The sequence below is a fragment of the Diprion similis genome, chromosome 8, assembly GCF_021155765.1.
Source record: "Diprion similis isolate iyDipSimi1 chromosome 8, iyDipSimi1.1, whole genome shotgun sequence".
NCBI lineage: Eukaryota > Metazoa > Arthropoda > Insecta > Hymenoptera > Diprionidae > Diprion > Diprion similis.
The window spans coordinates 9,326,207-9,342,152 of record NC_060112.1 but is presented as its reverse complement, the minus strand read 5'-3'; the positions used below and the strand labels follow the sequence as shown (position 1 = coordinate 9,342,152).

Sequence of the window (15,946 nt, the reverse complement as noted above, 5' to 3'; positions counted from 1 at the left end):
TTTCAAAACTTAGAATTATATCAAATTCAGTAAATCGCAATAAAGTAAAATTGTACACTTATTTTTTTAAACTCTTAACGATTATACTTTAAAACTCTTCTGAAATTGAAGAACAGGGATTCTTTTCCTGAGGTTTTGTCAAGTTAACGTTACTAACTTCAACTTCGTTCAATTGATGAGCTTGAAAAACAACGATGTTCTTCTTTTATTGAACGTAAGTCTGAAAAAATTCGACAATTCAATTTTGGAAAACTCCCCCGATGATCTGCGAAACGGCTCAACGGGAGATTGTCAAATGTACAGGATTTTACATTTAGTTGATGAGCATGAAAAATTGATACCCCCGATTTGTTTTGAACTTTCAGTTCTACCCGAAAAAAATTCTTAAAAAATGATATGTTAAAATGTGATTCTCTATTTTTCTGTGAAAAATGCACTTTCAACGCACGACTATATGTTTGAATGATTTCGAATAGGAAAACAGGTGATCCAAGTGGCACCGGTGTGCTGTGCTTATCTTGACCTGTTTCACGAAAGACCTACCAGATACATTATGGGCATGAAATTAATGAGTTTTATCCTTAGAGGATGGAACATGGAGGAAGCATCGATGCCGAAAAAGTAGTCGACTCGGAGAAAGAGAAGGACGTAGTATAACTAGATGCGCTCGCTTAAGCGATTTCTACTATCTTTTCACGGGTGCATTATGTGCGCCTGTTATCAGTGGCACAGAAGAGCAGCGAACCGAGAGAGATAGCGTCATAATTTAGTTTTGTCTCTGGTGTTCAGTTGATATGTATTTCATCTACTCGATATAATTTTTTTGACTGGAGGACACTGGAGGACTGGACTGTACGGAGAGAGACACAACTACACATATAGTGTTCGGTAGGGACTCTGGTGATCTGAGTATGTTTGCAGTGCTGCCACTACTGGCAGCGAAAAGAGGAACATGCCCTATTGGGTGCGTTCTAAAACTCCCTAGGACAGAGGCAGAGCTACTGACGAACCAGAGATAAAAGGTTGTTGACAGTAGTGGGAGCTGCTTTCGGAATGCACCCTATATTACGTGAATACAGTGCACTGAAATAGTATGATTATATTTCAGTAGTATAGTGATGATTTGTTAGCAAAAAATTGAGGTTAATGAAACCTCGCTGTCGATAATATTGAATGTAGGATAAATACGATATCTCAGATAATCTACATTACACGGAAAAATTAAGAAAATCAATAAATATGGATAAATTTGTCGCAAAACGTGCGAAACTTTCAAATTTTGTTAACAAATTGGAGGAAGACAGAAAAAACGTAAGGACACCTAAATTTCTACCGAGCATTGTGTTGTTGTTCAAAATGTCAATTCTTAACTGTCAACAAACACTGAGACTCGTTATCATGTATTCAAATGTTTCAGCATTCGGAATCTGTAATGACGTTTAAATTTAACAAAAAAAGAATTAGGGTCCTGACTGCCACGGACAAAGTCAAGGACAACTGTAAAGGCATTGTTTATTGGATGTTTCGAGATTCCAGAGTGCAAGGTAAAATTCTGAATTATGAATTAGTATTAATTAACAATAAGTAAATGATTATTGTTTGCAATAAATTGCTGTGCTAGTCTAACGTCAATCAATCGGAATTTGGGATTTGAACTCCAAATCTTCTAGTTTTCATCCTAGTAAATCACTACTGTACTGCGGAAGGGTAATCAATATTATTTTCCGATATTTTTACTATTACTAGAGTAATGTGCTGCTATTAAACTGCCAAACAGAGTATTAGAATGCTGCACCATTGGAAAAAAAAGCAAAATATTGCATATGCGATAAAGTTCAATGAATGCGTCTTATTGTTGATCGTTCATAATTCCAATTATTGGGATACTACATGCGAAAATTTTTCTTATGAGCAGTCGTTAAGAGTTAGCTTCCCTTGATTCCTTGAAATTACCATATTCTATTATAAACATTTGCTATAGTTTTTTTAAATTGATAAAAAAACTTGGAATTGCTATTCGTATTATGCAAATGTACTAACGTGTCATGTACTATAAGTTGAGACTTAGTTGAAATTTTGATACAAATAATTTCTTCATTTTTAGTTCAACTACAAAATATCTAATAAAAGAATACCTGCAAAATGTAGATTATCGTGGTGCTACGTCTGGCTTCTCAGCCACATGATGGAAAGAATTCTTGTTTTTTTATAGCCATTTTGGAAACTAAAAAATTGTTTGTGTAAAAAATGTATCAAAATTTCACCAAAGTCCCCCATTGAAGATAGGATTTTGCATGCAGAAGTTCAAGTATCAATGGAACATAAATTGAGTCATTACCATATTATACATTTTTAACTGAAAAACCTATGCTGAGAAGTTGATTGAAACGGAAAGTAGAGGCGACTTATGTGATTTTTTGATTCAGTTTCTTCTAAATCAGTAAATCTATTTACCATCAAGAGTTATGGTACTAGAAATTTATTGGATATTACAGAAAATTCAGATGCGCAATAACAAGCTTTGGTGGTAGATTCAAAGTAAATTCCAGAGTGATGTTACAGAGATAAATCAATTTTCACACGTATTTATACGGTTGCATTTTTGTGAGTCATCCTGGTGATCAAATGTTAAGAGTCATGCAGTATTACTTCAGCGAATATAAAGTTCTCAGATTAGACCTTATTTAATTCAGACATGTAATTTTATAGAAATTTGGAATTTCTAGGCGTTTAATGTTTTCCAATCAAATCCGCATAGTAGATTCAACAAAACTTAGGGACCAGAAGTAATAGAATTGATCTAATATAAGTTCAGTAATTCATCGTGAATTTCCTAATGCCCAGAGAGTACAATTTGATTTAGTGTTCCATAGTCTGTTACCATTACATTGCCTTCCAAACATTTATCAATAAATAGCGATAGTTTGAATATCATGAAAAACAGTGCATCAAAAAATTTCATAATGCCCTTCAAAATTGTAAACTAAACATTTCATTTGAAATGACTGGTATTCTGAATTGTAGATGATAAGTGATTTGTTTCTAATAACACAAAACAAAATGTGAAATGATCGAGGCCTGGTGTTATATCATAAATAACTTTTTTCAGATAATTGGGCTTTTTTGTTTGCTCAAAAAATAGCTATGAAAAATCGCCTGCCTCTTCACATCTGTTTTTGCGTTCTACCAAAATTTTTAGGTGCAACTATTCGACATTATAAGTTTCATTTGGCAGCCTTGGAACAGGTTGAATTAGAATGCAAGAATTTAAACGTGAATTTTCATCTCCTGCACGGAGAACCGAATGATGTCATATTAAAATTTGTGGGAAAATATGATATGGGCGCAGTCATCACAGATTTCTTCCCGTTACGATTGCCGCTCTCTTGGGTTGATGATTTGAAGAAGAAGTTACCAGAAAACATTCCCCTTTGTCAAGTAAATACAGATCAAGAAATTTATGATTATTTAATAACAGACTTTATTACCACCGGTTCATTTACTTCGGAGTATTCTGAAATCAATATTCCGAAATTACTTACTTATGATATATAATTGTGCAAAATCTTGGAGAAGTCTCAGGGGCCCGAGGACATAAGAACAAACTGATCTATTGATTTCTAATATTTACTAAATTGTAATCAGTTTATGATTGTGATATCATTTTTATCTAAGTCATGTTTTAGGTTGATGCACATAACATTGTACCTTGTTGGGAAGCATCAGATAAACTGGAATATTCAGCACGAACGATTCGCAATAAAATAAATTCCAAACTGGATGCATATTTGACAGAATTTCCACCAGTAATCAAACATCCATATACTACTAAGCAAAAGTTCACTCAAAATGATTGGGAAAATGCTTTGAAAGATGTTGAAATCGATAAATCAGTGAAGGAAATAACATGGGCGAAGCCAGGGTATGAAGAAGGAATCTTGGAGCTTGAAAGGTTCATAGAAAAACGTCTGAAGCTGTATGATTCCAAGCGAAATGATCCTACGGTCAACGCTCTGAGCAATTTATCACCTTGGTTTCATTTTGGCATGATATCTGTACAACGGTGTATCATAGAAGTTTCAAAATATAAAAACAGTCACAAAAAATCTGTTGAAGGTTTCATGGAAGAAGCTATAGTTAGGAGAGAATTGTCCGATAATTTTTGTTTTTATAACGAACATTACGACTCTCTTAAAGGTGCTAAGCAGTGGGCAATGGATACTCTAGATAATCATCGGTAAGATGTGACTTCGAAATTTGCTTGCAGTAAAGTAATTCTCCGGGTGAAGATCGGTATGAATTTTCGATACTTCAAGTACTGACGAAGTATTGAAAAATCAGTATTACTTTCTTAATCTCTGTACCGTAGAGCTACTTTTTTCTGAGAGGCCACTTTCTCGTCTGTGTGAAGCAATAGCTGTCAAATTAAATCTGTGTAATATGTTGATTAGCAAGGACAAACGTGAGTATATATACACGTTGAAGGAATTTGAAAATTCCTTGACTCACGACGACTTGTGGAATTCAGCTCAGAATCAGTTAATACAGGATGGAAAAATACATGGATTTTTGAGAATGTACTGGGCAAAGAAGATCCTGGAATGGACTCGTACCCCTGAAGAGGCACTTGAATGGTCCATTTACTTGAACGACAAATACAGTATGGATGGGCGAGATCCAAGTGGATATGTTGGTAATTAAAGTTTAAACTTACCAAAAGTATAGTCTTGGAGAAGCACTACCATTGCAGAATGTCCTTATTAAGCAGTGATGCGATTGTCAGGCCCAAGGCATTGATAACTTTAAAAATGAAATTTTTTTTTAAGGATGTATGTGGTCCATATGTGGCATCCACGACCAAGGCTGGGCAGAGAGAAGTATTTTTGGAAAAATACGTTTCATGAATTACAAAGGATGTCAGCGCAAGTTCGATGTCAAGGCGTTCGTTGCTAGGTGGGGTGGTAAAGTACACACGAAGAAAAAATAAATTTAAAGATAAGTATAATAACCACTTACAGTTACCTGAATGTGCTCAATCTAACCAGTGTTTAATTCTAGCATGTTATACTCGAAAACATAATTTCGTATGGTATGTTGAGCACTTGATTTGAGATGACCATGTATTTTTTCTACGAATCACGAGGAAGAAAGAGATCAATTTATTTAATTATTACATACGTACTTAGAGAAATTATTCTCATTAAATCAGACTATAATTTCCTGCAGACTTGGAATATTGTTCGCCTGGTAGTATTCTGAAATATGTATCACCTTGTGCAAAAACTACATAAGGAAGTAGAAGCATATCAGTATCCAGATTTCTTCCTACAGAGTTACTAATTTTTAGTAACCAATCGAAATATTTTTGTGGAATATTATTTTCAACTACGTGTCTGTGTTTCGTATTTGATGATTTTACAGTGTGTGATGGCAGTTCATTAGTTTTTTTATCCGTGTGTTTTATCCAATCTTCTTTATTTAGTTTATCCTCGCGTTTTCTTTGTACACGATCTCTGTTATCAATGTAATTTTCTCTCTGATCAACTTTCTTCCATTTCGAATTACTACCTTTATTTTTAAACTTTGAGCTGTTGTCTTTGACTTCGTTCTTACGAAGCTTAATACCTTTTTTACTTGTTTCCTTATATTTTCTATCGTAACCGCCACCATTCTCAATTTTGTAATTATCGCTGACATGATCTTTTTTGCCCTTTTCCAATAGAATCTCATATACCTTATCACTATTCATTTTATTACTCATAGTTTCGTGTCCAGTTTTGTCTCCTTTCTTCTTTGATTTCATATTGCTATTGTCGATTTTCTTATCCTTGAAATTGACATTCTTATAACTCTCATGGACATCCTTGCTGAAGATTTTCATCTCACCAACATTTTTCTCGTCAATGTCGTTTTTTAATAATCTTCCACCTTTGACGATGAATTTTGAATTAATTTCACCGCCATCACCCTCTTTGTTTACTTCAAATTTAAGACTAGGCCGTTGCCTTTTTCTAGTCTTCACATTATCACCATCAGCTTTGTTTTCGATTAGCTCACCAAAATGATTTTCTGAAAGTGCACAAAATTCAGTAATAAAAATACTGCACTGCAAACAGAATATGATATTATACTTAATTGAGTAAATTCACTTGATATTTGCCTTCTGTCACGTGTGTGCTATTATCTTTACTGTCGTATCTAATCCCATCTTTCTTAATAGACAGATCCTTTTTATGAATATCCAATTTTGCATGGTTCGATCCTACATACTTTAGATCAGTTGTAAATTCCTCATCTTTACATTTCGATGTACTAATCGATGCGTTATCGTCCAAATTCTTGATACCTGTTTTACCTCAAAAGTATCCATATATGTTTTTTATATTGAAATACAAGTAACCTTGATGGTTATATTTTCACTGTTGCAGTATATCATAAGTATAATATATAACAAATGAAATACAAATAAAAAGTACAAAATAAGATAAATATGTTATTTATGCGGTAGAGGATATTACTAACAATCATTACAATTTAAGATAAGATTGCTAAAAGCTGTAACTTTTTAACCGTGGATAATTTGTCTCTACAGTCAAACTTACTCCTGCTGCGTGTAACTTGTTTAAACTTTTTGAAATATGAAATCTAGTGTGTAAGTTTGTTTTTGTCAATTTTATTTAACATTGTTGTGTACATCGAATAGGCATCTATATTATATTTATAGCATTTTTTTTTAATTAAATAAATTTTCAGAAAAAAATCAAATGCTTTACCTCTATCTTCTATAAATTGTCCACTTTTTTTTTCAAGATCAGTGTACAGCTTCGGATTTTCAAACTTCGCTAGCATATAGTTTATTGGGTCGGTGCCTAAAATCTTGGCAATTCTCTCCAGTCTGGTCCATTCCTTTTGGTAATAAACTAAACAATTTGTACAACGTATTCATTATTGTTGCAAAACAATATTTCTTAAAGAAATAGGTTGTTATTATGTGTCATTGATGTCAGGCCTAATGTTATTCATAATTGAAATAATTATGTAAATATTATAAATTGAACAGTAGAATAAATTCAGTTTAATTAAAAATAAAAATTACTCGGGCATTGATGAAGATTTGCCTCCAGTGTAACATTTTTCTCGTTACACTCTTGCGAACAAAAATACAATTGCTTACACATGGGACATACGATCAAAACTTTTCCATGAATACCGAGGCACTCGAAACACACTTTAAACTTATTACTCTGAAAATATAAAACTGTCGTACATTTAATTATAATTTTTGAAGAGAGTATACAGTGAATCAAGAGATATATCCGGAAATATGACATTGTTTATGAAAATCTTTAATTATACTGTACGTTAGGATCTGTCTCAGGTGGATACACTACAATTGAATCAAAGTTCTTGGTTTCTGTACCAAAACTGGCTCTTTCCACTTTATAATCTGCAGCTGATGCAACATTTTTTTTTGGGCCTGACAGCGGCATTATGCTGTTCATTATTGTTTCTGTTTCATTGTCTATCAGCTGAAAGATATTGGGAAAGGATTACATTATGCAGATTAGGGTGGTCCATAATAGGGTTGTTTTTCAATTTTTATGCTTCCAAGGGCTTTAACGCTTTCAGATTGATCGTAAATCGGATTAGTATTAAGCACCTTCAGAATTAATTTTTGTACTGAATTGCGTGAACATTACTAATTACAAATTATAATGGTAAGAAGTATTTTTTTTCTCTAGTACAAATGACATTTCTAATTACAATTGGCGTTTAGAATACATTGTCACGTGAAGTTGACGGAGTATTACTCACATCTATTCCTAACTCACTGTATTTATTTCAGGTACCATTTTTTCGTAAGCTGGTATACGTGCCATTACAAAGAGCCTCATTAATTCCTGGACGTTACTACGACTGTAGTTCATAGTTTCCATAATAATAGCCAAATCTTCTGCATTCATCCAAGCTTCCGCATACTTAAATAATGGCTCCTTAAGCAATGCTAATCGGTTTTCTGAAGGCAAGCTGTACGATATAGTGCATTGACGATGTTAGTGACCTTTCTTAAAATTAAACATTTCAAACGACAGGCTTATTTATAAACATGAAATCGGAAAGTTATGACATTTCAAGACAGTTACTACGGAATCAGCATCTAAATTTTGAAATTGACCACTCAAATCTCGATATTATATTTTTTATGATTTCCTACAGCATAATACGCAAGTCCATCAAGCTTCGAACAAGATTTGCTTTGATTCTTCTTATCAATTTTTCCTTAGCCACTGTTTCAATGAAATTCATGCTTTTAGCAAAATTCGTTGCTGTAGATATCTTTGAGGATTTGGATCTTTTCGACGCAATTGCCTTCTTTCTTTTCTCTTTAACTTCTGTTGTACTCTCAGCTGGATTGGACAACATTATCAATTCTTTCTTTCCGTATTCTATTTGGTTATAGTCTTCTCCTAATACCTGAAAATGAATAGTAACGACTTTGGTACTCGGTTGTTGGACCCACGGACATAGAATGTGTATGCAATTATAATTATTCAATCCCTTACGTTAACTGACACAAATGGACAGCCTCCGTACTGTAATAGCAGCTCGAGCTGTGAAAGTATAAAATCAATCATATAATTCATAAGTTTGATAGTTCGGAGAGTATTTTTTTCAGCGCAGATCAAAACATAACAGATTTGTGACTTACAAATTTTTGCAAAAGTTCAGGTGGCAAGATTTCTTGCAATACACGAGATTCTAGCATCAACATAGCATTGCCCAAATCTACACCCAACTGTTCGTTGACATCGACGTACGTGGATCTTAAAATTGCTTTTGCCGCGGCAAAATTACCTGGTCAAAGTTGATGAAGTCTTGTTTAATACGTGTATTTGTAAAAAAAACATTGCATTTTGGTGAAGTAGGAAATTGCCAGTGAAAATTTATTCCACTTATTAAATTAAGAATCAGTTGTATTTTATTTCAAGTTGGCTTGAATAAATTATACCTTCGAAGATTGCTAAGGACAATGGGGAATGTCCTTGATATAAATCACTGCTTTCGATACGTCCATATTGATAGAAGGCTTTGATGAGTGTCCCTAAGTACTGTTAGAATAAAATGACATTAACATTGAATGGAACAATAAACGAAGTAACAAGATTTCGTAACACATCGATACTGATCGTACTTCATTTTTGTCTGCATCCATATCGTGTCTAACAGCCAAAAGATGCAAGGCAGTCATGCCTTGGTGACAGTCGAGAAATTCTGCACGTCTATTTTGTCTCAAACGTTCCATTAAGTCTGATCTACATGCAGAAAACGTTGATGTACAGCTAACTTGGGATGTTTTTGCAGACGAAGTCACTCGATAATATTACTGAAAATAGTCAGTCGTAATATGTACCTGTAGTCAGAATCAGCTCTTACACTTGGATTTGCCTTGGCCTTTAGTAAAACTTTTGCCATAAGTGCATTTTCGTAAGCCGGTTGAAGAGTAGCCAGGATCAGCAGCGGTGTAAAATAGTGATCCTGATTCGTAAGGATAAAAGGGGATGTAATATTTTATAGTCATTCACTACGGATATGGGGCATTACTCTTTAATCATGATAATGTAATAAAACCTGTTTTTCTATACTAGAAATAAATTGATGATATCTTGAGAATGGATAAACGGATTTTGCTGATGTTTTTGGTTTCAATCGACACGACTTGCTTAGCTTGAAACTGATTTTAATTCGGATATCATCAGTCGAGTAGTTTTAAAGTTATGTAAATAACATATTTGAAAAAAAATTAGAGACATCATTTGTTAATGTTTTATGGGCTGATAACACATTAGAGTGAAAAGTATTTGGCTTCCCTATCAGCAATAAAGTCAATCACTTGTTTTATTTTTAATGGACACAAATTTATCGCGTAAAGTATCGCTCAGTGAACTCTGAATTTCCTGAAATAAAATTCTCACCTTACCGAAAATGAAATTCTTTTGACAGCAACTCGAAGATATTCACATTCAAGTGAATAATAAAAATAGAAAAAGTAATTGGATCACAATTATGCATTGCTTAAAATTTATGAAAAAACCAATACTTGAAACAGAATAAGAAAACAAATCCAGACAAAAAATGATGAATGCTTCTTTCGATAGGCAAGATGTAATTAAAAAATAACGTAAATTAAATATTTAAACTTTGAGTCTTGTTCGATCTAAAAAATAATGTCCCATATGTATACTTTCGGGGCTGATTTTGGCTCACAACTTTAGATAATGTGATATCAGGATCCGCCCCGTACTCTAATAGTTCTGAGAGAAGACATGGTGTTTTGGTAAAAATTGCCATGATTGTAACAGGGTAAGGTACTTCTGCAAAGTTTGGATCAGCGCCTCGTTGTAAAAGTTTCGATATTGTAGCACGTACTTTTTCGATTCTGCATTAGGAAGAAAAAACCGTAATAAAAGTACGAGAGCAAGTACACCAGGAACAGATTAGATTGTCGTATCGAAGCGATAGGTGAATCAACTGTGTTATTGTATAGATAAAAATTTGTTCTACACCAAGAATAATGATTTCAATCATTAGTGATCTAGATATGTGATCGATAAACATAGACTAACTTTGCACAGATTTCTGTATTATTATTGTTGTTATTTTTTTCCAGTTCCATTAACGGCTTGGTACTTTTAGATAATAATTTTCTATCTGTTGGCTTTTCATTATCTGTAGTTTTAGTTCCAATTTTATTTTTGCGTTTAGTTTTACCGATTTTCGATTCTCTCTGAGAAACAAATATTTCATTGATAGGTGACATGTCGAAAATGTATTTCTGGATCTGTGCTTGACCTGCGACAATATTTCATTTAGGTAACGCAAGAGTTAGATTTGTAATATTTCCCTATTCGATATAGAAGTCGAATTAATTGATCTGAAGTCTCACTTACTAGCTGCTACACTTATGTGATGATTATCTTGTACGCCCGCATGTTTTTTGTTTAATAGACTGTCTATGCTTTTATGCTGCCAAAGAGTAATTGTTATTATTCATTGGATGATGTTATAGCTTTACTATCGGACTGCGCTATTATTCATTACCTGATTTGTGGGATCTGATAACTTTATTGGACCTGCATTATCTGTCATGGCGTTCATTGCATTCGTACCTGACCCTGATTCGCCAGTATTAGAGAAATACTCTGGCTCAAATTCTGATAGTGCATTTTTTGTTGGTGCCGGAGTCAAATCCATCTGTTTCGGTGTCTGAAATAGAATATTGAATTTTATAATTCGTTTGAAGCGTGAGTTGCGTTTAATCAATTTGTAAAGCTGGACTCATGGACCTTCACTGCAAATTAATGGTACTGAACTATATCGATTGTAAAGTTCGTTTTCTCATAACTCAACTTCTTCAAAAGTATATTAAAATCACGAAATAGTGATATTCAGTTTAAACATTTCGTTACGTTAACGTTACTAACGTCAACCTGGTAATTTACAGAGATTTAATAATTGACAAACCCGTTGCACGAGTGACTCGTAGCTTATTCTTCCGTGCCACTGTTCATAGTTTTTAAATGTCATAAAATCATTGTCAACCGTCTGTTCGGAAATCGTTCTCTTTGGTAAAAATGCATCCGACCAATTACTCACACCGTGTATCAATTCTAGCAGTCGTAAGATGCACAAGGAAAGTGGCGTCAAACATTCGTCATTTATGGCGTCAATATTTGCGCCAAGATCTAATAGTACGTCTATCACTTCCAATTTATCTCTAATGGGATTAATATAGCCTTCGTGATTAAAGCGTCAACAATGCATTGCAAGTGTCTTTACTTGTCCTACAATACTCGAGTATTACAGATTACATTATTTTGTGCTACAAAAGATTTTTCGTTATTTCAGTCTTGTAATCTTGACTTTTCATCGGATAGAGTGTAGCGCTTTTTGATACTTAATTTTTTGATTCATTGGCTTGCAGATTTAAAAGCAAATTAGTTACCTGGCTGCTGCAAATAACAAGCCTGTGTTCCCTCTACTGTCAGCAACATCTGGGTATAAGTTTTGCGATGAAATTAACCCCATGATACTTTTGTGAAAACCATCGGAGCATGCTTTCAATAAGTCTACTGCAGCCTTTTCGTGAGCTCCCTCTTGTCTGAATGAACCTCGTCTACCAGCCAGGACTTTACTCACGTCAAAGCTCAATGTTTTCTAAGTAAATATTATAGACAAAGAATCTTCGTCGCACATCCAGTCAAGTTATAATTCAATATGTATATATCAACAATGTTCTGCCTGGTTAAAAAGGTGATTATAATTCATAATACTCACCTCAAACTTATGATGCTTGAAAACGTGTTTCAGCACTTCAATGGATATTGGACTATTGTTCCAAGCAATCAGGTCAGTGACTAATACTTTCTTCGTGTATTGCATTCCTGTGATTTTTATTCGTCCAAAGTCATCAAATTCTTCAACCGAGGATTCCTTTTTACTTAAACTTTGAAGCTGTTCTTCAGGCAAGGAATTCACATCTGAACTCTCGTACTTTGAGGGATAAGAAAATTGTCAACATACATTGGCTCACTTCATTAGTCGTAAACAATTACAATTCAGCAGTAAATCTATTTTGGTAGAAATACATACAAGTTTTGGCGGTATAGTGAGAGCAGAGTTCTGAAATATGTTCCACTGTTCTTCATGATTTATGCCCATGAACAACGTGCCATTCATAATTTGTGAATGAATTTGTGCTGGCTTTATACCGCAATAATCAGATTCGTTTTCTTTATTTTCATCCTTGTTTGATATTTCAACGTGTTTGTCGTCATTGAAATCATCTCTAATATAATCTACCGAATCATGTAATACTTCGCGAACAACTTTTGATTCGTGAATCTGTGGTGTAGTATCATTGGCCAAATCTTTCAAAGTAGTAATGCTTTTTTCTTCATTTTCGGCTGCTGTTGAAAACGATGTTAACAATAACTGTAATTCCAAAATGAAGAATTCATTTGCCAAGATACTACGGTCGAGGTACCATGGCCATGTTGACACGGAGTATATCCAACATGACACATGTACACACGAATAAGCAACAAATTTCGAACCAACTAAGGGATTTTTCTTTCAAATCTAACGCAGTGATGACCAAAATTATAATCAGTCAATTACAAATTACAAATTACAAACATGATTTGTAGTAATTTGAGGCGATAATAAATTATAAATGATTTTTATACGTCATTTGTAATTCGACATAAACGAAATACAAATTAGGTTTGTACGTTGTACTGAGGATGAATAATATATTTACAAACTACAGATGCATTATGTAATTACATTTGTAATTAGCAATTAGTACCGGTTATGTAGTTTGTATTTTATTCAGCCCGACACACAAAATATTATCAGTTTGTCTTTTTCTAATGATCAAATGAAATATGTTTCATATTTTATTTTCCCCTAATTACAAAATGATAATCTAGTTTGGATTTCATTTTTTTCATTAAATAACGCTTATGCAATTTTCATCTTTTCTTGCACTCATTACAAACTTTAATAATACGTCTAATTTGTAATTGACATGAGATTAATTAGAAACTATACTTAGGCAGTACCCAATACTGATTTATCATGTAGTTATACCAACTAGTGCAAACACCGTACCAATTTTTAACCGAATTTCCTCTTCCGTCATAAGAACATCTATTGTAAATTGCTCGGTTTCATTTCCAAAAAATGTCTCATCGTACCTAGTTTAAATGATAAATAAATTACATACCTGCAATGAACTGCATTCCTATATCTTTTCTGACAAACAGTTGACATTGATTACACGTCGATCTACTTTAGCAAAAGCAAAAAACTTACCTACCCGTGTCGACGAAAAAGGATAAACCTTAAAAATACTGGCGTAAAATAACAATACCTTGGTTTGTTGAACCACAACGCCCTGTTGTCTTTACACTGTGGGTTGTACAGTTCGCTGGCTCGTTTCAGAGCATTTTTGTCAAAATTTCGTAAATGCATAAGGGATTCGATTAAGTTTTCTGCCAAATGTTTTTCAGTATCCTATAATATAATTAATTGTATTATTTGGAAAAATGTTGGAAATTAGGAGGATGAGTTAGTCGACTGCGCATGTGCAAAATAATTGAACTCTATTGGTCGGCGAGATCATACCGCGGCATTATTTTCGTCTGCGAAGCAGGGATGCCAACTTTCTTGAAACGAGGTTAGAAATATCAAACTCTTCCGCGTGGAGTGGTAAACGAAAATTATGTTGCTATAATAACTCGTAGCAATCAATAATCATCATTCAGTAGATAATCAAAGTCTGCCAAGCCAGCCAAGCCTTGTCGATCTATTACAACTAACATCTGCTTGACTCAAAAAAATTTGCACGACCTACATAAGCTCCATAAGCCGCGTTCGGGTGTCCAGCCTGCGTAAAAAGGGGGCAAAGTTCGTACGTGCGCAGTCGGTAAATAGTGTCACTATTTATTCTTGGTACAAAATCGGATTACCTTTTGTAGTTTCACAATTTGACGATACTGTAAAATTCTAATTTTATCCTCATCTTTAACGGCCAAACGAGGTATCATTTCCTCAGGTTCAAAGGTTCTGGACAACCGAATTAATTTAGAAGATAACCAAATACCAACATTCTGATAACCTGCGGCATCGGTATAAATGCCTGGACCAAATCTATCATCTTCACGATATAGACCCTAAAAAATACATCTATAACTTATGGATTCCATGCCAAAGGAAACCGTCTTCGACCCAGACAGATTTTTATTTTACCTAGTAATTATTTTCTGTCGTTAACCCAAGTGAGAGGAAGTCTGATAAATTTTAAGAAATTTTTTTTTTCAACATTCCTCACTGATTTAAAAATCTCTACAGTTAACTATTCCTGATCCTGCTGTCCTGGACGCTACCGGGATACGACAGCCGATTTTTTTTTTTTTTTTTTAAACCATTAGGTACAAGCCACAACAGCCGATCGCTGTTGGTTCGAAACCGAAATCTACTCAACTGTCTCGAGCACTTCTGGTCGTCACCGTGTCTGGAGCTCGACTGACAAATTTGAATTCTGAAACCCAGGGCGCTACGTTTCTGCCCGATTGTAGCGCCCGACTTCAGTGGCTAATTCAAGAAACTTTTGACCGGCAATACCAAGTCCGTTTCCGATTCATCTCAAATCTCTATCCATAGCTACCGCAACAAAAATATTTTTTTTCTCGGATTTTAATTAAACATTTCTTTTTCTGTATGATCGTGAATGTGAACATAAATTTTTATGTATATGTATATATATTTTTGTTTTTAATGGTAGAATTCAATTAGTTGGTGATACTTGGTATATGTAAAAATCAAATGGGACACGCTGCGAAATTTTGATTTTTGCATTTTGATGTCGGAAAAATGTTTTCGGAAGGGTTCAAAACATATTATTACTAATATGCGACCATGAAAATACGATTGAAAATTAAAGACTAGTTTATATAAGTACTCAATTTTTTCAAGGGAACTTGAGCCTCATAACACATAAGCCGTTTGAAAATTTATCCACTATGAATAAAATTAGTACGCCTTTAAAAATTAATTGTAGAGCGGTAATAGGCTACCAAGTGTTACGTGAAAATATAAAATGACATTTTTGCAGCTCTACTCGCTTGTATCGAGTATGCAGTAAAAAATAGGTTCGTCTAAAAATGGTCGGGATTGGATACCAGCTCACCATTTGGCATGAAATGCACCCGTTTATAATTCCCATCAATCATAAGTATTCGATATTGTGAATATGTTCAACAGACATAACACAATCCATTGAAAATAAAATATATGGTAGTATTTGTATGACCTACTTCAAAGTTTGCACCAGATGGGTACGAGAATCGACCATATCCTTCTTTCTTGTTAACATACCACT

General features: G+C 34.0%; 2 protein-coding genes across 2 annotated transcripts; one reads left to right on the top strand and one right to left on the bottom strand.

The window, feature by feature from the left end:
- The first annotated feature begins 1,184 nt into the window (after positions 1–1,184).
- On the top strand, positions 1,185–4,987 carry LOC124409038 (deoxyribodipyrimidine photo-lyase). Its single transcript, XM_046886429.1, has 6 exons — positions 1,185–1,311; positions 1,418–1,544; positions 3,110–3,438; positions 3,687–4,237; positions 4,452–4,693; positions 4,827–4,987. Exons 1-6 carry the CDS (start codon positions 1,240–1,242, stop codon positions 4,985–4,987), a joined length of 1,482 nt encoding a protein of 493 aa, XP_046742385.1. The 5' UTR covers positions 1,185–1,239.
- A 213-nt stretch (positions 4,988–5,200) lies between these two features.
- LOC124409039 lies at positions 5,201–14,826 on the bottom strand. The gene is made up of 22 exons (XM_046886430.1): positions 14,535–14,826; positions 13,937–14,079; positions 13,675–13,760; positions 12,652–12,965; positions 12,337–12,558; positions 12,005–12,216; positions 11,524–11,776; positions 11,101–11,265; positions 10,950–11,025; positions 10,626–10,851; positions 10,267–10,438; positions 9,413–9,537; positions 9,194–9,314; positions 9,011–9,110; positions 8,711–8,856; positions 8,565–8,612; positions 8,216–8,475; positions 7,833–8,028; positions 7,362–7,529; positions 7,097–7,244; positions 6,774–6,920; positions 5,201–6,069 (listed from the first exon to the last, which is right to left on the bottom strand). Exons 1-22 carry the CDS (start codon positions 14,610–14,612, stop codon positions 5,201–5,203), a joined length of 4,275 nt encoding a protein of 1,424 aa, XP_046742386.1. The 5' UTR covers positions 14,613–14,826.
- Positions 14,827–15,946: the final 1,120 nt, after the last annotated feature.

Coding starts and splice junctions, on each gene's coding strand:
- LOC124409038 (XM_046886429.1), top strand. CDS start 1,240: ATGGATAAATTTGTCGCAAAACGTGCGAAACTTTCAAATTTTGTTAAC. Junction 1,545..3,109: donor TCGAGATTCCAGAGTGCAAG/GTAAAATTCTGA, acceptor AACTTTTTTCAG/ATAATTGGGCTTTTTTGTTT. Junction 4,238..4,451: donor GATACTCTAGATAATCATCG/GTAAGATGTGAC, acceptor TATGTTGATTAG/CAAGGACAAACGTGAGTATA.
- LOC124409039 (XM_046886430.1), bottom strand. CDS start 14,612: ATGATACCTCGTTTGGCCGTTAAAGATGAGGATAAAATTAGAATTTTA. Junction 11,026..11,100: donor TATCAGATCCCACAAATCAG/GTAATGAATAAT, acceptor ACTCTTTGGCAG/CATAAAAGCATAGACAGTCT. Junction 8,857..9,010: donor GTCCTTAGCAATCTTCGAAG/GTATAATTTATT, acceptor AACTTTGACCAG/GTAATTTTGCCGCGGCAAAA.